The sequence below is a fragment of the Scyliorhinus canicula genome, chromosome 28 (assembly GCF_902713615.1).
Source record: "Scyliorhinus canicula chromosome 28, sScyCan1.1, whole genome shotgun sequence".
In the NCBI taxonomy this organism is placed as follows: Eukaryota; Metazoa; Chordata; class Chondrichthyes; order Carcharhiniformes; family Scyliorhinidae; genus Scyliorhinus; species Scyliorhinus canicula.
The window spans coordinates 13,170,779-13,191,821 of NC_052173.1; the positions used below are offsets into that span (position 1 = coordinate 13,170,779).

At 49.8% G+C, this 21,043-nt stretch overlaps 1 protein-coding gene across 1 annotated transcript in view; it reads left to right on the plus strand.

The window, feature by feature from the left end:
- The first annotated feature begins 4,709 nt into the window (after positions 1-4,709).
- The window catches only part of LOC119958113 (activin receptor type-1-like), a 157,847-nt gene continuing 141,513 nt past the window's right edge, over positions 4,710-21,043 (plus strand). The window contains exons 1-3 of the mRNA XM_038786351.1: positions 4,710-4,783; positions 7,806-8,027; positions 13,083-13,316. Of these exons, the coding sequence (XP_038642279.1) occupies positions 4,717-4,783; positions 7,806-8,027; positions 13,083-13,316 (523 nt within the window). The 5' untranslated portion in view covers positions 4,710-4,716. The remainder of the gene's footprint in view (positions 4,784-7,805; positions 8,028-13,082; positions 13,317-21,043) is intronic.

Below are 21,043 nucleotides of genomic sequence, written 5' to 3' on the forward strand. Positions count from 1 at the left end.
GATCGGAGGCACTATTTCCGCGGTCCAGGTCCGCGGTCTGAGTCCGCCGTGGAGCACGGCTGGAGGCCGCCACAATACGCATGCGCGCCCTCTGACCCGGAAGTGTGGGGGGGGCCGTATCGGCAGCTAGGAGCTCTACGACGGCTGCCTGTGAGCCCCCAGCAAGACGGGGAAATCTGTGGCCTTTTGACGCGTTTTCCTGGCGTAAAAGACCACAGTTTTCACAACGGTGGGAGAGCATAGTCCCAAAAACAGAGAATCCAGCCGATGGTTTTAATTCCTTTTGAATCGAGAAAATATAAATGACTGAAGGGTAGAGAGGGAGAAACTATTTTCTGGTGGTGGGGGGGTGGGTGTGGGGGGGGGGGTGGGGGGGGGGTGGGGTGGTGGTTTGACTAAACAAGGGGGCAGACCTTAAAATTAGAGCAAAGCCTTTCAGAGGTAACGTCAGGAAGCACAACTTCATACAGAGGATAGAAAATCTGGAATTCTTCCAAAAAAGCTCTGGGGCTGCGGAGTCAACTGAAAATGGGAAAACTGAAAGGTTTTTGTCAGGTGTAGGAATTGAGGCTGCCCTGTTTCACAGTGGGTCGACAGCGGGTAGCAAGCCTACCTCTGCTTCTAGTCCCACTTCCGGACAGATGGCTAAATAATAATAATAATCTTTATTAGTGTCACAAGTCGGCTTACATTAACACTGCAATGAAGTTACTGTGAAAAGCCCCTAGTCGCCACATTCCGGCGCCTGTTCGGGTCACAGAGGGAGAATTCAGAATGTCCAATTCACCTAACCTGCACATCTTTCGGGGCTTGTGGGAGGAAACTGGAGCGCCCGGAGGAAAACCACGCAGACACGGGGAGAATGTGCAGACTCCGCACAGACAGTGACCCAAGTGGGAATCGAACCCGGGACCCTGGCACTGTGAAGCAACAGTGCTAACCACTGTGCTACCGTGCCGTCCATACACATTGAGTGCCAGCCTGTAAAGTCTTCCAAGATAGTAAGACTTGGAAATTTTCCCAGTCAGCCTAATTGCACCGTTGCACAGTGGTTAGCACTGTTGCTTCACCCCCACAACCCAAAGATGTGCAGGGCCAGTGGACTGGCCATACTAAATTGGCCCTTAATTGAAAATAAATATTTGGGTATTCCAAATCTATTTTTACAAAGTGTACCCGAACAGGTGCCGGAATGTGGCGACTAGGGGCTTTTCACAGCAACTTTATTGCAGTGTTAATGTAAGCCTACTTGTGACAATAAAGATTATATTAATCGTGGACCAATCCAATCAAAGTCTATGGTAGCATGGTGCCTGAAGGAGGAAGGGTATTAATGGAAATGGAATGTAGTTAAGATATAGAACAGTAATAGAACATACAGTGCCGAAGGAGGCCATTCGGCCCATCGAGTCTGCACCTCACTTCTTCCCTATCCCTGTAACCCAATAGCCCCTCCTAACCTTTTTGGTCACTAAGGGCGATTTATCACGGCCAATCCACCTAACAGCATGTCTTTGGACTGTGGGAGGAAACCGGAGCACCCGGAGGAAACCCACGCACACACGGGGAGAACGTGCAAACTCCGCACGGCCACCCAAGCCGGGAATCGAACCTGGAACCTTGGAGCTGTGAAGCCACAGTGTTAGCCATTTGTGCTACCGTGCTGCCCAGGGCCGTAATGGGCCAGGATTTTACAGCCCCACCCACCTGGTGGGATGTTACTGAAGTAAACCGGAATTTTAATGGTCGCCACATCCATTGGCGGGAATATGCCAAGGCAGTGCTGTAAACTCCTGGCCGTCATCTGCCAGACCAGGCTTGAGGGGCTGAATGGTCCACTTCCTTCCCTTGGAAAAGGCTTCCTCACATCCACTGGGTTCTTTTTTCAAGTAGAGCTGTTGTTGTATGTCGCCCAATTTGTGCCACCAGGTCCTCCCGGGCATCAGGCGTCAGTGCTGTGAGAGACAAAACGCCACCCACTTTGGACCCATATTGGGGATTCCCACCTCAGATGGTAATCAAGGTTACTATTCCCAAAACTTCAAAGTAAACAGGAAACTGAGGATGCAATCTGAGGGTGCTCCTTCATAGATGAGGGATCTTCAATTCCCAACCTTGAACAAAATAGCATTTGTCTGCTGCAAATTGATTAAGACTGCCAGATTCTGACTTAGAGATGAAGGACCATGGGTGGAACGGAGTAAAGGGAGCTTTGCTCTGTATCTAACTCCGTGCTGTACCTGTCCTGGGAGTGTTTGATGGGGACAGTGTGGAGGGAGCTTTACTCTGTATCTAACCCCGTGCTGTACCTGTCCTGGGAGTGTTTGATGGGGACAGTGTAGAGGGAGCTTTACTCTGTATCTAACCCCGTGCTGTACCTGTCCTGGGAGTGTTTGATGGGGACAGTGTAGAGGGAGCTTTACTCTGTATCTAACCCCGTGCTGTACCTGTCCTGGGAGTGTTTGATGGGGACAGTGTAGAGGGAGCTTCACTCTGTATCTAACCCCGTGCTGTACCTGTCCTGGGAGTGTTTGATGGGGACAGTGTAGAGGGAGCTTTACTCTGTATCTAACCCCGTGCTGTACCCTGCCCTGGGAGTGATTGATGGGGACAGTGTAGAGGAAGCTTTACTCTGTATCTAACCCCGTGCTGTACCTGTCCTGGGAGTGTTTGATGAGGACAGTGTAGAGGAAGCTTTACTCTGTATCTAACCCCGTGCTGTACCTGTCCTGGGAGTGTTTGATGGGGACAGTGTAGAGGGAGCTTTACTCTGTATCTAACCCCGTGCTGTACCTGTCCTGGGAGTGTTTGATGGGGGACAGTGTAGAGGGAGCTTTACTCTGTATCTAACCCCGTGCTGTACCTGTCCTGGGAGTGTTTGATGGGGGACAGTGTAGAGGGAGCTTTACTCTGTATCTAACCCCGTGCTGTACCTGTCCTGGGAGTGTTTGATGGGGACAGTGTAGAGAGAGCTTTACTCTGTATATAACCCCGTGCTGTACCTGTCCTGGGAGTGTTTGATGGGGACAGTGTAGAGAGAGCTTTACTCTGTATCTAACCCCGTGCTGTACCTGTCCTGGGAGTGTTTGATGGGGACAGTGTAGAGGAAGCTTTACTCTGTATCTAACCCCGTGCTGTACCTGTCCTGGGAGTGTTTGATGGGGACAGTGTAGAGGGAGCTTTACTCTGTATCTAACCCCGTGCTGTACCTGTCCTGGGAGTGTTTGAAGGGGACAGTGTAGAGGGAGCTTTACTCTGTATCTAACCCTGTGCTGTATGTGTCCTGGGAGTGTTTGATGGGGGACAGTGTAGAGGGAGCTTTACTCTGTATCTAACCCCGTGCTGTACCTGTCCTGGGAGTGTTTGAAGGGGACAGTGTAGAGGGAGCTTCACTCTGTATCTAACCCCGTGCTGTACCTGTCCTGGGAGTGTTTGATGGGGACAGTGTAGAGGGAGCTTCACTCTGTATCTAACCCCGTGCTGTACCTGTCCTGGGAGTGTTTGATGGGGACAGTGCAGAGGGAGCTTTACTGTGTATCTAACCCCGTGCTGTACCTGTCCTGGGAGTGTTTGATGGGGACAGTGTAGAGGGAGCTTTACTCTGTATCTAACCCCGTGCTGTACCTGTCCTGGGAGTGTTTGATGGGGACAGTGTAGAGGGAGCTTCACTCTGTATCTAACCCCGTGCTGTACCTGTCCTGGGAGTGTTTGATGGGGACAGTGTAGAGGGAGCTTTACTCTGTATCTAACCCCGTGCTGTATGTGTCCTGGGAGTGTATGATAGGGACAGTGTAGAGGGAGCTTTACTCTGTATCTAACCCCGTGCTGTACCTGTCCTGGGAGTGTTTGATGGGGACAGTGTAGAGGGAGCTTTACTCTGTATCTAACCCCGTGCTGTACCTGTCCTGGGAGTGTTTGATGGGGACAGTGTAGAGGGAGCTTTACTCTGTATCTAACCCCGTGCTGTACCTGTCCTGGGAGAGTTTGATGGGGACAGTGTAGAGGGAGCTTTACTCTGTATCTAACCCCGTGCTGTACCTGTCCTGGGAGTGTTTGATGGGGACAGTGTAGAGGGAGCTTTACTCTGTATCTAACCCCGTGCTGTACCTGTCCTGGGAGTGTTTGATGGGGACAGTGTAGAGGGAGCTTTACTCTGTATCTAACCCCGTGCTGTACCTGTCCTGGGAGTGTTTGATGGGGGACAGTGTAGAGGGAGCTTTACTCTGTATCTAACCCCGTGCTGTACCTGTCCTGGGAGTGTTTGATGGGGACAGTTTAGAGGGAGCTTTACTCTGTATCTAACCCCGTGCTGTACCTGTCCTGGGAGTGTTTGGTGCTGGGAATTCGAAAAGAAGTCATGCAATGTGCCATTTCCCATCAGTAACTCCCTTAATTTTGATAAACTTAAATTTGCCCCATTATCTTTCAAATGAATATTTCCTCCTTGTTGTGGCTGTACACATTCACTCAATATTTCATCATATGTGAACCCTGAGCTGTAGAAAGGTGTATGAAAATAGATAACCTTTGGTCTATGGAGTAACGGGGATCTACCCAGAATTACTGGGAATCCTTGAGGATTTATATCATGGTTGGTTTCGGACAGTTTTGGGGGTGGGTGGTGGTGGTAATACCTTGGAACATTTTTACTCGATTGTGTTAAAAACTATATGCAACCGTATTGAATGACACACATCTCTCTGTTCCAGGTCTCCGATGACAATGAAAGCACTTCTTGTCACTATCCTGGTGGGTCTCCTCTGTTCACTACTCTTTGCAGAAGGTAAGATGCAAAACAGGCCATGTGCAGCTATCAGTATACCATCTTTCGCTCTCTTTTTTTTTACATAGAATTTACAGTGCAGAAGGAGGCCATTCGGCCCATCCAGTCTGCACCGGCTCTTGGAAAGAGAACCCTACCCAAGTTCAACACCTCCACCCTATCCCCATAACCCAGTAACCCCACCCAACACTAAGGGCAATTTTTGGACACTAAGGGCAATTGATCATGGCCAATCCACCTAACCTGCACATCTTTGGACTGCGGGAGGAAACCGGAGCACCCGGAGGAAACCCACGCACACACGGGGAGGATGTGCAGACTCCGCACAGACAGTGACCCAAGCCGGAATCGAACCTGGGACCCTGGAGCTGTGAAGCGATTGTGCTATCCACAATGCTACCCTGCTGCCCTAGGGCTCCTTGATACCACTCTCGGTCAAATGCTGCCTTGATGTCAGGGGCAGTCACTCTCACCTGACCTCTGGCATTCAGCTCTTTTGTCCATGTTTGACCCCAGGCTGTAATGAGGTCAGGAGCTGAGTGACCCTGGCGGAACCCAAACTGAGTGTCCATGAGCCGGTTATCGCTGAGTAAGTGCTTGATAGCTCTGTTGCTGACCCTTTCCATCACTTTGCTGATGATGGAGAGCAGACTGATAGGGTGGGAATTGGCCGGGTTGGATTTGTCCTGTTTCGTGTGTAAAGAACACACCTGGGCAATGAAGTGTTGGGCAATGTAGACTTGTGAAACTAACATATGCCACCAACACTGAAGAAGGTTCAACTCTAATTTATCAACTACTTACAAAATAATAGACATACGATAACTGTGGGTTTAAACGTTGCTAGTTTAACTAGAGCCCTGTGCCTGTCCGAACCAGTTGAATCTCTCAGCCCGTGGTGAGAGTCTGTACTGTACTTGATGAGCTTTTGTGCTTCTGAGAGGCAGCATCCAGAATGAGCGGGAAAAGTGATGCCCTCTGCCTTTATAGTGAGTGTGTTCTAACTGGTGATTGGCTGCGGTGTTTATGCATTTTGATTGGTCCTAGTGTATGTCCCTCAGTATGTGTCTGCACCATAATATACTGGTGTATATTATGACAGGCAATTTTCCACATTGTCGGGTAGATTCCAGTGTTGCAGCTGCACTGGAACAGCTTGGTGTGATAACCCTACTAATCGATCTCCCCACAGGGCCCGTAGAGTATGAGTTACCATGGTCGCGGGTGGTAGTCCAGCTAGATGGGACACATGTGCTCTTTAAATGCTCCCAGACTCGGAGTGGAAGTTCTGATAACTCTAGGCTGGAACATCTGTGTTGTACGCTATGGCATTCGAGTTAAAACAAACCTGTTTAGCCTTCTCCTTCACGCCTCCTGGATTACTACATTTGGCTATGGGTGTGGCTAGTTCTGGAGCCCAGGTCTTCAGTATTATTGCTGAAATATTGTCAGGGCCTTTGCAGTATCCAATGCCTTCAGCCATTTCTTGCATGTAGGCAAGAAGGGTAGGTAAGAGCAATATGCCCTGTAAATTACAGACACACATGGCTGTGTGGCAACCCTGTCGATTTGTGCAAGCTGCTCATACGGTGTCCCCTTTAACATACCATGTGTGTCATATTTAGGTCAGACCGGGTAATAGTGGCAGATTTCCTTCCCACCACACAACCACCAAGAATAAGTTACATTTACACCTTTCACTTCATAAAACGTCCCACGGTGCTTCACAGGAGTGATTATAAAACAAAGTGTGACGCCGATTCAGATGACCAAAATCTTGGTCAATGAGGTCGGTTTTAAGGAGTGTCTTAAAGGTGGAACGTGATGTAAAGAGGGGGAACGGAGAGGTTTAGGGAGGGAATTCCAGAGATTGGAGCCCTGGCAGCTGAAGGAGCGGGGAACAATGGCGGAGCAATTAAAATCGGAGATGCTCGAGTGGCCAGAATTAGAGGAGTGCAGAGATCTTGGAGGGTTGTGGGGCTGGAGGATATTCCAGAGATACGGGGCGCGATCCTCCGAGCCCCGCGCCGTGCTGGAGAATCGCCGCAACCGTGCCACGCCGCCCCGATGCCGGCGCGCGATTCTCCGAGGTGCGAAGAATCGGCGCCATTTGCACTGGCGCGTTTGACGCGGCGCCGGTCGTGGGCCCACTGTGCGCGGCGCGGCCGCCGATTCTCCGGCCCGGATGGGCCGAGCGGCCGCGCGGAAAACGCAGAGTCCCGCCGGCGCTGTCCTCACCTGGCCGCTGCCGGCGGGAACTCTGCGCAAAGGGTTGGGGGGGGCGGCCTGTAGAGGGCGGGGAGGGGGGCTCCGCACCCGGGGGGGGGGGGCCTCCGATGGAGTCTGGCCCGCAATCGGGGCCCACCAATTGGCGGGCCGGCCTCTCTTCCCCCCCCCCCCCCCCCCGGCCTACTGTGTTGCGCGGTCGGCCCCTGAACCCCCACGCCATGTTACGTCGGGGCCGGTGCGCTGAAGAAGTCCCCCCCCGCGCATGCGCAGGTTGGCGCGGCCCAACTGTGCATGCGCGGGTTGGCGTGGCGTCCATTTGGCGCCAGGAAGGGAGGCTGGAGCGGCGTGAACTGCTCCAGCGCCGTGCTGGCCCCCTGTGAGGGCCAGAATCAGTAGTCCCCGTTTCGCGCCGTCGTGAAACGTGACGGCGTTGATGACGGCGCGAAAAGTTTCTTGGCCTTGACAAGTTTCAAGGCCTTGGGAGAGGAATGGACGGGTGGAGGTGAGGTGGTAGTTTCCTCAAGGGGGGGGTCCCTTGAGGAAAGGAATGATAACAGCAGATTTAAAGGGGAGAAAGACAACTTCTGAAGAGAGGGAACCGTGAACAATATTGGCTAACACGGGAACCACGAGGGTACTTTGGATGGTCAGCAGCTTAGCATAAGAAAGACTGAGGGAGCAGGAGGTAGATATTATAGTTCTTTTATGGACTCATTCCTCACTGCTACACATAATTGCACAGGTTCGACAAAGAAGAACTGAGTGACAAAAAAAATGAAATTTCCCTTCACAGGTACAGCCACCACTGAATGTGTTTGTGAAGGAGCTGATTGCATGGGACACCGATGCGTTGGGAAGTTGTGCTTTCAGACACACAGTGCTAATAATGGACGATTGGTCCATCAGAAAGGCTGCTTAAGTAACGAGAGTTGCATCCAACTATCAACTAAAGGAGTAACAGAATGCTGCAGCAGTTTCCTTTGCAATGCCAATTCCACCCGAATGCCCACTGAAGGTATGCCAACGTGTTGAGCATGTGGCTGAATATTTGGTCTTGCCTGTAGAGGTAGCTATTGCAGAATAACAGTTTAAAACATGTCAAGCTTTGTATCTTGGCTGGGAGTTTGGCCTCCCTTTTCTTTATAAATTGGGCGAACAGATTGACTACCTGGCTGGCAGATGGGAGTGGGTAGATGAGCACAACTGGACGAGAGATGGGAAGGCTCCCTGGACGTCTGGGGATTGGGAAGGCCCAAGGTCTCTCTGAGGGGTCTGCACAGGGGTTGCATACCAGCTCCACCTGGCCCACAAGAACATCAAGGAGCAGGGAAGTTTCAAAACAGAGGAGCGCAGAAGAAGAGGCCATTCAGCCCATCACGTCTGCCTGTAAGAACTACTAGTCCCGCTCTCCTGCCCTTTCCCCCATAACCCTGCAAATATTTCTCTTCAGATAATGATCCTTTTGAAAGCCACCATTGAACCTGCCTCCACTACACTCTCACGCCGAGCATTCCAGATCCTAACCACCCTTGTGGAAAAATGTTTCCCTCGTGTCACTTCAGGTTCTTTTGCAATTCACCGTCCCCAGGCCCCTTCTGACCAGTTGGCTCCTCCCATTTTTTCAATGTTGCCGGGCAACAGACAAGGTGAGACTACCCATGCAGAAACCTTCAAATTACAGTTATTTCTTTTTTTACAAACATTTTATCCAGGCATTTATGGTTTTATAACAACAAAAGATACAAATACAAATGTAAATATAATTTAGTGCGTAACACCCCCCCCCCAATCTCTCACTGTTCCCGCCTAAGCCAAACAAAAATAACCTAACTTCTCCTGCCCCCCCCCCCCCCCCCCCTTTACACCCTTACCCCCCACCCCTCCAATTGAATCTGCTAAGAATTTAGATTTCCACCAGAGGAATCGATAAACGGCTGCCACCTCCGAAGGAACTAATACAGGGAGGGAATGTACAGTGAGTGGTAAAACCCTCAAGCGTATTGACAGTCAGAGAGATCTAGGTGAACAGGTCTACAGGTCACTGAAAGGGGCAACACAGGTGGAGAAGGTAGTCAAGAAGGCATGCGGCATACTTACCTTCATTGGCCGGGGCATTGAGTATAAAAATTGGCAAGTCATGTTGCAGCTGTATAGAACCTTAGTTAGGCCACACTTGGAGTATAGTGTTCAATTCTGGTCACCACACTACCAGAAAGATGTGGAGGCTTTAGAGAGGGTGCAGAAGAGATTTACCAGGATGTTGCCTGGTATGGAGGGCATTAGCTATGAGGAGAGGTTGAATAAACTCAGTTTGTTCTCACTGGAACGATGGAGGTTGAGGGGCGACCTGATAGAGGTCTACAAAATTATGAGGGGCATAGACAGAGTGGATAGTCAGAGGCTTGCTCCCAGGTTAGAGGGGTCAGTTACTAGGGGGCATAGGTTTGAGTTACGAGGGGCAAGGTTTAGAGGAGGTGTACGAGGTAAGTTTTTTACACAGAGGGTAGTGGGTGCCTGGAACTCGCTGCCGGAGGAGGTGGTGGAAGCAGGGACAATAGTGATGTTTAAGGGGCATCTTGACAAATACATGAATAGGATGGGAATAGAGGGATATGGACCCCGGAAGTGTAGAAGATTTTAGTTTAGACGGGCAGCATGGTCGGCGCAGGCTTGGAGGGCCGAAGGGCCTGTTTCTGTGCTGTACTTTTCTTTGTTCTTTGTTCTTTCTTTATTTTGTTCTTGGTTCTTTTTTCTTTGAACCCGAACATTGACCCTCTCAGGGCAAACTTAATCTTCTCAAGCCGGAGAAAACCGGCCATGTCACTAACCCATACCCCTGATTTCAGGGGCTTCGAGTCCCTCCACGCTAATAAGATCCGTCTCCGGGCTACCAGGGAGACAAAGGCCAAAACACGGCCTCTCTCGCCCCCCTGGACTCCCGGGTCTTCCGACACCCCAAAAATCGCCACCTCTGGACTCGGCGCCACCCTCACCCCTAACACCCTGGACATGACATCTGCAAATTCCTGCCAGAACCCCCTAAGCTTCGGACATGCCCAGAACATGTGGACATGATTTGTGGGCCCTCCTGCACATCAGCCACACCTGTCCTCTACCCCAAAAAACCTGCTCATCCGGGCCACCGTCATGTGTTCCTGGTGAACCACCTTGAATTGTATCAGGCTGAGCCTGGCACATGGTGAGGAGGCGTTGACTCTGCTCAGGGCATCCTCCCACAGACCCGCCTCTAGCTCTAGTTACCAGTGCCCCCAAACTTGTGCCCATACATGAGGCCACCTGTACCCGCTCCCACACCGACCCCTCCCCCACTACCCACTTCCTGATCATGGCTATATTTGCCGCCCAGTAATGGTTCCCAAAGTTTGGCAGTGCCAACCCTCTGCCCCCCTCGGCTCCGCTCCAGCAGCACTTTCCTTACCCGCGGGGTATTACCCGCCCACACAAACCCACAGATCACCGCATTCACCTGCTTAAAAAAGGCCTTTGGTATAAAAATAGGGAGGCACTGGAAAACAAACAGAACTCTCGGGAGGACCATCATTTTTACGGTCTGTACCCTCCCCGCCAGTGACAACGGGAGCATGTCCCACCTCCGAAAGTCCTCCTTCATTTGCTCAACTAACTGGGCCAGATTTAATCTATGTAGCTGCTCCCATACCCGTCACACCTGAATTCCCAAGTAACAAAAACTGCCTCCTACCACTTTAAACAGCAACTCTCCCCCCCAGTCTCCTCTCCTGCCCCCTCGCCTGGATCACAAAAATCTCACTCTTACCCATATTCAATTTGTACCCCGAGAATCGGCCAAATTCCCCTAAGGTTCGTATAATCTCCCCCATCCCCCCTAACGGGTCAGAAATATACAGGAGTAGGTCGTCTGGATATAACGAGACCCTGTGTTCCACGCCCCCACTCCGGGTTAATCCTTTCCAGTCCTTTGATGCTCTCTGCGCCATCGTCAATGGTTCTATCGCCAAGGCAAACAACAGTGGGGGGAGGGGACATCCCTGCATTGTCCCCCGGTGCAGTCTAAAGTAGTCCGAACTCACCCGGTTTGTTCGCACACTCTCCACCGGAGCCTGGTACAGCAACCAAACCCAGTCAATCAAGCCCTGCCCAAACCCAAACCGTCCCAGGACCTCCCAGAGATACTTCCACTCCACCCGGTCAAAGGCCTTCTCCGCATCCATAGCGACCACCACCTCTGCCTCCCTCCCCTCGGAGGGCATCATGATTACATTCAAGAGCCCTCTAACATTGGCCGTTAGCTGCCTACCCTTAACGAGCCCCGTCTGGTCTTCCCCTATCACCCCTGGAACCCAGTCCTCTCTCCTCAAAGCCAAAATTTTGGCCAGCAATTTGGCGTCAACATTCAGTCGGGAGATTGGTCTGTATGACCCGCATTGCTCTGGGTCCTTCTCCCACTTCAGGATCAATGAGATTGAAGCCTGTGACATTGTTGGGGGTAGAACAGCCCACTCCCTTGCCTCATTAAATGCCCTCACCAGCAGCGGACCCAGCACCCCAGAAAACTTATTGTAAAATTCCACTGGGTACCCGCTGGTCCCGGGGCCTTGCCCGACTGCATGGCCTCCACACCCTCTACTACTTCTACAATCCCAATCGGGACTCCCAACCCCTCCACCAACCCTTCCTCATCCTTCGGAAACTCCAATCCTTCCAAAAACTGCCTTATCCCCTCCACCACTTCTGGAGATTCCGACTCTCCTTGAACACCCCGTTCACCCCCGCTGGGTCCAAGACCGTGTTTCCCCCTCGGTTCTTCACTCTTCCTCTCTCCGTGGCCGCCTCCCTTTTCCTGAGCTGGTGTGCTAGCATCCTACTGGCCTTCTCCCCATATTCATACACTGCCCCTCTCGCCTTCCTCAACTGTCCCACCGCCTTCCCTGTGGGTAACAGACCAAACTCCATCTGCAGCTTCTGCTGCTCCTTCAACAGCCCCGCCTCCGGGGCTTCCGAATACCTTCTATCCACCTGGAGAATCTCCCTAACCAGCCTATCCATCTCTGCCAGCTACACCTTCTCCCTTTGAGCCCATATAGAAATCAGCTCCCCCCTAACTACTGCCTTCAGTGCCTCCCACACCATTGCTGCCGAAACCTCCCCCATGTCATTTATCTCCACATATCTCTGGATCGCCTCCCTCACCCACACACACACCCCCTCATCCGCTAACAGTCCCACATCCAATCTCCACTACGGGCGCTGACCCCACTCCTTGCTCACCCGTAAATCCACCCAGTGTGGGGCATGGTCCGACACCGTACTTCTCTCCAGATCTGCTTTTCAAAGGCCTCCACCTTAAAATGATATCTCGGTCCCAATGACAGACATGTTAAATAGGCCCAGACCACTACCGTTAATAAGAATCTCGATTAGTGTCACAAGTAGACTTACATTAACACTGCAATGAAGTGACTGTGAAAAGCCCCTAGTCGCCACATTCCGGCACCTGTTCGGGTCACAGAGGGAGAATTCAGAATGTCCAATTCACCTAACAGCACGTCTTTCGGGACTTGTGGGAGGAAACCGGAGCACCCAGAGGAAACCCAATTTAGCACGGCCAATCCACCTAACCCGCACATCTTTGGACTGTGGGAGGAAACCGGAGCACCCGGAGGAAACCCACGCAGACACGGGGAGAACGTGCAGACTCCGCACAGACAGTGACCCAAGCCGGGAATCGAACCTGGGACCTTGGTGCTGTGAAGCAACAGCGCTAACCATTGTGCAACCGTGCTGCCCCAAATATCACTGAGATAGGACAGAACCTTGAAGTTTAGGAATCTAATCCTTTACTTATCTATTGATGGGATGGGGGGGGGGGGGGGGGGGGGGGGGGGGGGGTGATGATGAGTGGTTTGCGAATAAAATTGAAAGCACGCCTGCACTAAAATGGTGGATTGATGCATGCCAAATGGGTTCATTGAGGGTTTGTGTAGGTACCAGGTATGTGCCAGCAATAAACACGAGACTCTAATTCAAGGAAAAGCCGTTGGTAACGTCATGATTTGCTTCTTCCCACCAGTTGTAGTTGAGAAGAAGATGGAGCAGTTTGACTGTGTTTGCGAGGGAGGATATTGTGACAAGAAGACATGCGTTGGTTACCAGTGTTTTGTTTCCATGGACAGCGAACATCCTGATGCAGTCACAAAGGGATGTCACCACCTCAAAGATATTCCCTGCAACCAATCCAATGCCGTTTCCCGAATGGTGTGCTGCAAAGGAAACTTCTGTAACTACAATATTACAGCGGAAATAGGTAAATGCACGTTTTCAGATTTACTCGCCTACCCCTTCTTTTGGGGTATCAACCCTGTTGATAGTCTCCAACACTCACCATTTGCCAGCGTTTCCTAAGGCGTCGCCTCAGCATGGTTATATCCAGCTTGGAGATGGGGAGGCAGAGGGAGGGAGGGTGGGAAGGTGGGGAGTGTTGGTCTGGGTCTCAAATGAGCCAAAGGAATTGAAACTCCTGGCATCGGGAGTTCTACCCTGGCAACATTGTCCTTATAATGGAGCAGACAGAGGATTTTACCTGTTGAACCATGGGACATAGGAGCAGAATTAGGCCACTTGGCCCATCGAACCTGCTCCGCCATTCAATCCTGGCTGATATTTTTCCCATCCCCATTCTCCTGCCTTCTCCCAATAACCCCTGATCCCCTTATTAATCAAGAACCTATCTACCTCTGTCTTAAAGACACTCAGTGATTTGGCCTCCACAGCCTTCTGCGGCAAAGAGTTCCACAGATTCACCATCCTCTGGCTGAAGAAATTCCTCCTCATCTCTGTTTTAAAGGATCGTCCCTTTAGTCTGAGATTGTGTCCTCTGGTTCTAGTTTTTCCCACAAGTGGAAACATCCTCTCCACGTCCACTCTATCCAGGCCTCGCAGTATCCTGTAAGTTTCAATAAGATCCCCTCTCATCCTTCTGAACTCCAACGAGTAGAGACCCAGAGTCCTCAACTGTTCCTCATACGACAAGCTCGACCCTTTCCAAGGCCAGCACATCCTTCCTTAGATACAGGGCCCAAAACTGCTCACAATACTCCAAATGGGGTCTGACCAGAGCCTTATACAGCCTCAGAAGTACATCCCTGATCTTGTATTCTCGCCCTCTCGACATGAATGCTAACATTGCATTTGCCATGGGCAGCATGGTGGCCTAGTGGTTAGCACAACCGCCTCACGGCGCTGAGGTCCCAGGTTCGATCCCGGCTCTGGGTCACTGTCTGTGTGGAGTTTGCACATTCTCCCCGTGTTTGCGTGGGTTTCGCCCCCACAACCCAAAAATGTGCAGAGTAGGTGGATTGGCCACTCTAAATTGCCCCTTAATTGGAAAAAATAATTGGGTAATCTAAATTTATTAAAAAAAACATTGCATTTGCCTTCCTAACTGCCGACTGAATCTGCACGTTAACCTTAAGAGAATCGTGAACAAGGACTCCCAAGTCCCTTTGTGCTTCTGATTTTCTCAGCATTTCCCCATTTAGAAAATAGTCTATGCCTCCATTCCTCCTTCCAAAGTGCATAACCTCACACTTTTCCACTCTGTATTTCATCTGCCACTTCTTTGCCCACTCTTCTAGCCTGTCCAAATCCTTCTGCAGCCCCCTCGCTTCCTCAATACTTCCTGTCCCTCTGCAGATCTCTGTATCATCTGCAAACTTAGCAACAGTGCCTTCAGTTCCTTCTTCCAGATCATTAATGTATATTGTGAAAAGTTGTGGTCCCAGCACAGACCCCTGAGGCACACCACTAGTCACCGGCTGCCATCCTGAAAAAGACCCCTTTATCCCCACTCTTGCCTTCTGCCAGTCAGCCAATCCTCTATCCATGCCAGGATTTTACCCTTAACACCATGGGCTCTTAACTTATTTAACAGTCTCCTATGCGGCACCTTGTCAAAGGCCTTCTGGAAATCTAAATAAATCACGTCCACTGGTTCTCCTTTGTCTGACATCCTTGTTATCTCCTCAAAGAACTCTAACAGATTTGTTTTTTAAATTTAGTGTACCCAATTCATTTTTTTTCCAATTAAGGGGCAATTTAGCGTGGTCAATCCACCTACCCTGCACATCTTTGGGTTGTGGGGGTGAGACCCACGTAGACACGGGGAGAATGTGCAAACTCCACACGGACAGTGACCCAGAGCCGGGATCAAACCTGGGACCTCGGTGCCGTGAGGCAGCAGTGCTAACCACAGCGCCACCATGCTGCCCTTAGATTTATCAGACATGACCTCGCCTTGACGAAGCCGTACTGACTCGGTCCTATTTTACCATGCACTTGCAAGTACTCCATAATCTCATCTTTAATAATGGACTCTAAAATCTAACCAATGAACGAAGTGAGGCGAACCGGCCTATAATTTCCCGTCTTCTGCCTCCCTCCCTTCTTCGTAAGAAGTCTTCCAACACCAGGTTAACTTCCAACAGGTTTGTTTTGAATCACTAGCTTTCGGAGCACTTCTCCTTCCTCAGGTGAATCAGCAGTGCTCCAAAAGCTAGTGATTCGAAACAAACCTGTTGGACTTTAACCTGGTGTTGCAAGACGTCTTCCTGTGCTCACCCCAGTCCAACGCCGGCATCTCCACATCATGGCCTCCTTTCTTAACCAGCGGTGTTACATTCGCCACTTTCCAGTCCTCTGGGACCCTTCCTGCCTTCAGTGATTCCTGAAAGATCACCCCCAATGCCTCCACGATCTCCTCAGCTACCTGTTTTAGAACCCTGGGGTGTAGTCCATCTGGTCCATGGCAGAGCATCACAGAAAGATTTGAGGCCCTCCATAAGTGGGACCCTGGCAAGTTTTGGTTGGGTTTCTCAAGTCTCCAGCCAGTGCAACAGGACATTGGCAGAACCCCTGCTGATTTTCAGGGCCACTGTTTATTTTAAGTGTTTTTTGAAAGTAAGAACTATTGGCGGCATGGTAGTACAGTGGTTAGCACTGTTGCTTCACAGCTCCAGGGTCCCAGGTTCGATTCCCGGCTTGGGACACTGTCTGTGCGGAGTCTGCACATCCTCCCCGTGTCTGCGTGGGTTTCCTCCGGGTGCTCCGGTTTCCTCCCACAAGTCCCGAAAGACGTGCTGTTAGGTGAATTGGACATTCTGAATTCTCCCTCTGTGACCCGAACAGGCGCCGGAATGTGGTGACTAGGGGATTTTCACAGTAACTTCATTGTAGTGTTAATGTAAGCCAACTTGTGACAATAATAAAGATTATTATTAACGGTAGTGGTTTGGGCCGAGGATTAGACTCCCAAGGCACAGGCCTATTTAATATGAGGTACCATGAAGTTACTGTGAAAATCCCCTAGTCGCCACATTCCGGCGCCTGTTCGGGTCACAGAGGGAGAATTCAGAATGTCCAATTCACCTAACAGCACGTCTTTCGGGACTTGTGGGAGGAAACCGGAGCACCCGGAGGAAACCCACGCAGACACGGGGAGAACGTGCAGAATCCGCACAGACAGTGACCCAAGCTGGGAATCGAACCAAGGACCCTGGCGCTGTGGGGCAACAGTGCTAACCACTGTGCTACTGTGCCATCCAACCACTGTGCGACCATGGCTGCCTGAAAGATACCATATAAACCCAAGGCCCCTCTTCCTTTATCTAATGCCCCTGCGATATAAATGAGGTTGCAGACATGCAGAGACATGGTGCACTGTTGTACGATATCGTTTGGGGGTTTTTTTTTGCATCTGGGAGCAATGCACTGTTGATGGTGACCAACCCAAGGCAGCATTCACAGCATGGGCCGTCATTTTGTTCTCGCCATCATTAGCGTATGCTCTTAGTTAACCCATGGAAGTCAGCTGACACCGTCGGGGAATAGGCATAGCCAGAAGCGAGATGTGTCTTTCGGGTACCAGAGTATGGATGAATCTTGCACGTGTCCAGCAGTTCCAATGTCACACTGAATTGAAGTTTCAAAACGAAGGGCGAGACGTTCTGCTCCCACATGCCCCGGGACCAGAAATTCCCGCCTGAGGTCAACTGACCTTTCTCTTGTCTGTCAAATTGTCGGTCCCACCTGCTACGATTCCTGTGGCAGACAGGACTGGAAAACTTACCCCTAGATTTGAAATGAAATGAAATGAAAATCGCTTATTGTCACGAGTAGACTTCAATGAAGTTACTGTGAAAAGCCCCTAGTCGCCACATTCCGGCGCCTGTCCGGGGAGGCTGGTACGGGAATCGAACCGTGCTGCTGGCCTGCATGGTCTGCTTTAAAAGCCAGCGATTTAGCCTTGTGAGCTAAACCAGCCCCTTGATTTGGTCAGGATATCAAGAAATATGGAGCAAAGGCAGATAAATGGAGTTGCAGTACAGATCAGCTATGATCTCCTTGGGAAAATAGGTCAACAGTCTATTTTGGGGGTTTGCGAACAGTCAGTGGTCGTGGTACAAACAACATAGCTAAAAAAAAGGGATGAGGTACTAAAAACAGAATACAGGGAGCTAGGAAGGAAGTTAAGAAATCGGACCTCAAAGGTAGTGACCTCAGGATTACTACCGGTGCCACGTGCTACTCAGAGTAGAAATGACAGGATGAATACGTGGCTGAAGAGATGGCGTCAGGGGGAGGGTTTCAGATTCCTGGGGCATTGGGACCAGTTCTGGGGGAGGTGGGACCTGTACAAACTGGACGGGTTACACCTGGCCAGGACTGGAACTGATGTCCGAGGGGGGCTATTTGCTAGAGTGGTTTGCGAGGGTTTAAACAGGGGGATGGGAACCTTTGCAAGGAGTCAGAGAAAGAGGGAGCAAGGACAAAGAAAAAGGTAGAAAAGTGAATAAGAAAAGTGATAGGTGGAGAAACCAAGGGAAGAATTCAAACAGGGCAATAGAGAAAAATATTGGGAGCAAGACAAACATTGTGAAAAAGACAAACTTAAAGGCTCTGTGCCTTAATGCACGGAGCATTTGCAATAAAGTGGATGAACTAATCGCCCAGATAGATATAAATGGGTATTGTCATAATATACACACAAGTATATGATGGTGCATAGACACACACTGACTGACACACTGAAAGACCAATCAACACACAGAACACAGCAGCCAATCACCGGACAGGACACGGCCACTATAAAGCCAGAGGGCACTAGTTTTCCCGCTCATTCGGGATGCAGCCTCTGAGACAGCCAGAGCCCGTAATCAGTAGCACAAACATCTACCATGTGCTAGCAGTATAGGCTGGTCAGGTTAGCCATACTGTCTTCAGTCAACCTAACATAGTGTCGACCCAGAGGTCAAGTATGTTAAACAGCTCATAGTTAAATAAAATAGAGTTGTACTTCTACAAATGTTGGTAGCCTGTCTCTCTCACTGCTCTGGTAAACGCAGTCATCACAGACCCAGCATACCCAACACATCAGGTATGATAGAATTGGGATTACGGAGACATGGCTGCAGGGTGACCAGGGATGGGAACTGAATGTTCTCAGTTTGAACTGGAATGTTCCAGTCCTGCCCAGGTTTTCAGTATTTAGGAAGGACAGGAAGAAAGGAAAAGGTGGTGGCGTGGCACTGCTGGTTAAAGAGGAAATTAACACAGTAGTGAGAAAGGATATTAGCTCTGACAATGTGGAATCTGTATGGGTAGAGTTGAGAAATACCAAGGGACAAAAAACATTAGTGGGTGTCATATATAGACCCCAAACTGCAGTGGTGAGGTTGGGAGTGGCATTAAACAAGAAATTAGAGATGCATGTAATGGGTGATTTTAATCTTCACAGAGATTGGCCAAATCAAATTAGCCACAATGCCGTAGAGGAGGAATTCCTGGAGTGCATACGGGATGGTTTTCTTGACAAATTTGTGGAGGAACCAACTAGAGAGCAGGCCATCTTAGACTGGGTACTGTGTAATGAGAAGGGAATTATTGCCAATCTGGCTGTATGAGACTCCTTGGGGATGAGCGACCATAACATAATAGAATTTTCTATCAAGGTGGAGAGTGAAGTAGTTGATTTGGAGACTAGGGTGCTGAATATTAATAAAGGGAACTATGAGGATATGAGGCGTGAGTTGGCCTTGATAGATTGGGGAGAGTTACTTAAAGGGGTGACAGTGGATAGACAATGGCAATCATTCAAGGAACGCATGGAGGAACTACAGCAACTGTTCATTCCTGTCTGGCACAAAAGCAAAGGGGCTTAGAGGACCAATCCATGGCTTACAAAGGAAATTAGAAATAGTATCCGATACAAGGAAAAAGCATACAGATTAGCCAAGAAAAATAATAGGTCTGAGGATTGGGAACAGTTTAGAATTCAGCAAAGAAGGATGAAGGTTTTGATTAAGAAGTACAGGACGAAAGGAAGCTTGCAGGGAACATGAAGACTGACACTAAGAGTTTCTATAGATATGTGAAGAGAAAGAGATTGGTAAAGAGAAATGTAGGCCCCCTACAGACAGAAACAGGGGAGTGCATAATGAGGGACAAAGAAATGGCTGAGCAATTGAATACATACTTTGGCTCTGTCTTCACAAATGAGGACACAAATCAGATCCCAGAAATGTTGGAGAATGAAAGGTTTAGTGAGAGCGAAGAACTGAGGGAGATCAACATTAGTAGAGACATGGTGCTGGGAAAACTGATGGGATTGAAGTTGGATAAATCCCCAGGGCCTGAGAATCTGCATCCCAGAGGGCTTAAGGAGGCGGCTCTGGAAATAGTGGATGCATTGGTGGTCATCTTCCGGGATTCTATAGACTCTGGAACTGTCCCTGCAGATTGGAGGGTAGCTCACGTCACTCCGATATTCAGTATCTAACCAGTAAGCCGAACATTGGTAGTGGAGAAAATGCTTGAATCCATGATCAAGGACTTTACAGCGGAACATTTAGAAAGCAGTGGCAGGATCAGTCAGAGTCAGCATGGATTTATGAAGGGAAAATCATGCTTGACAAATCTGTTGGAATTCTTTGAAGAGGTAACCAGTACAGTTAACAAGGGGGAGCCAGTCGATGTGGTATATTTGGACTTTCAGAAGGCGTTTGACAAAGTCCTGCATAAGAGATTATTGGGCAAAATTAAAGCGCGTGGGATTGCGGGAAATGTATTGAGGTGGATAGAAAACTAGTTGGCAGAGAGGAAACAAAGGGATTAATGGGTCCTTTTCAAATTGGCAGGCAGTAACTAGTGGGGTACCACAGGGATCGGTGCTGGGACCCCAGCTATTCACAATATATATTAATGATTTGGATGAGGGAACAAAATGTAACATCTCAAAGTTTGCAGATGATACCAAATTAGGTGGGAGGGTGAATTGTGACGAGGATGCAGGGATCCTACAGCAACATCTGGACAGGTTGGGCGAGTGGGAAAACCAATGGCAGATGCAGTATTATTTGGATCAGTGTGAGGTTATTCATTTTGGAAGCAAAAACAGGAAGGCAGATTACTACCTGAATGGTTGTAAATTGGGAGAGGGGAGTGTGCAGTGGGACCTGGGTGTCCTTGTGTACCATTCGCTGAAGGTAAGCATGCAGGTGCAGCAGGCGGTAAAGAAGGTTAATGGTATGTTGGCCTTCATTGCGAGAGGTTTCGAGTATAGAAGCAGGGATGTGTTGCTGCAATAGTACAGTGCCTTGGTGAGGCCACACCTGGAGTATTGTCTGCAGTTTTGGTCTCCTTCTCTGAGGAAGGATGTTCTTGCTCTCGAGGGAGTGCAGCGAAGGGTTACCAGACTGATTCCAGGGATGGCGGGACTGTCATATGAGGAGAGATTGACTAGATTGGGATTGTTCTCGCTGGAGTTCAGAAGAATGAGGGGGGATCTCATAAAGACTTATAAAATTCTAACAGGACTAGACAGGGTAGATGCAGGGAAGATGTTACCAATGATAGGCGTGTCCAGAACCAGGGGTCACAGCCTGAGGATTCAGGGTAAACCATTTCGGACAGAGATAAGGAGACATTTCTTCACCCAAAGAGTGATGAGCCTGTGGAATTCATTATCACAGGAAGTAG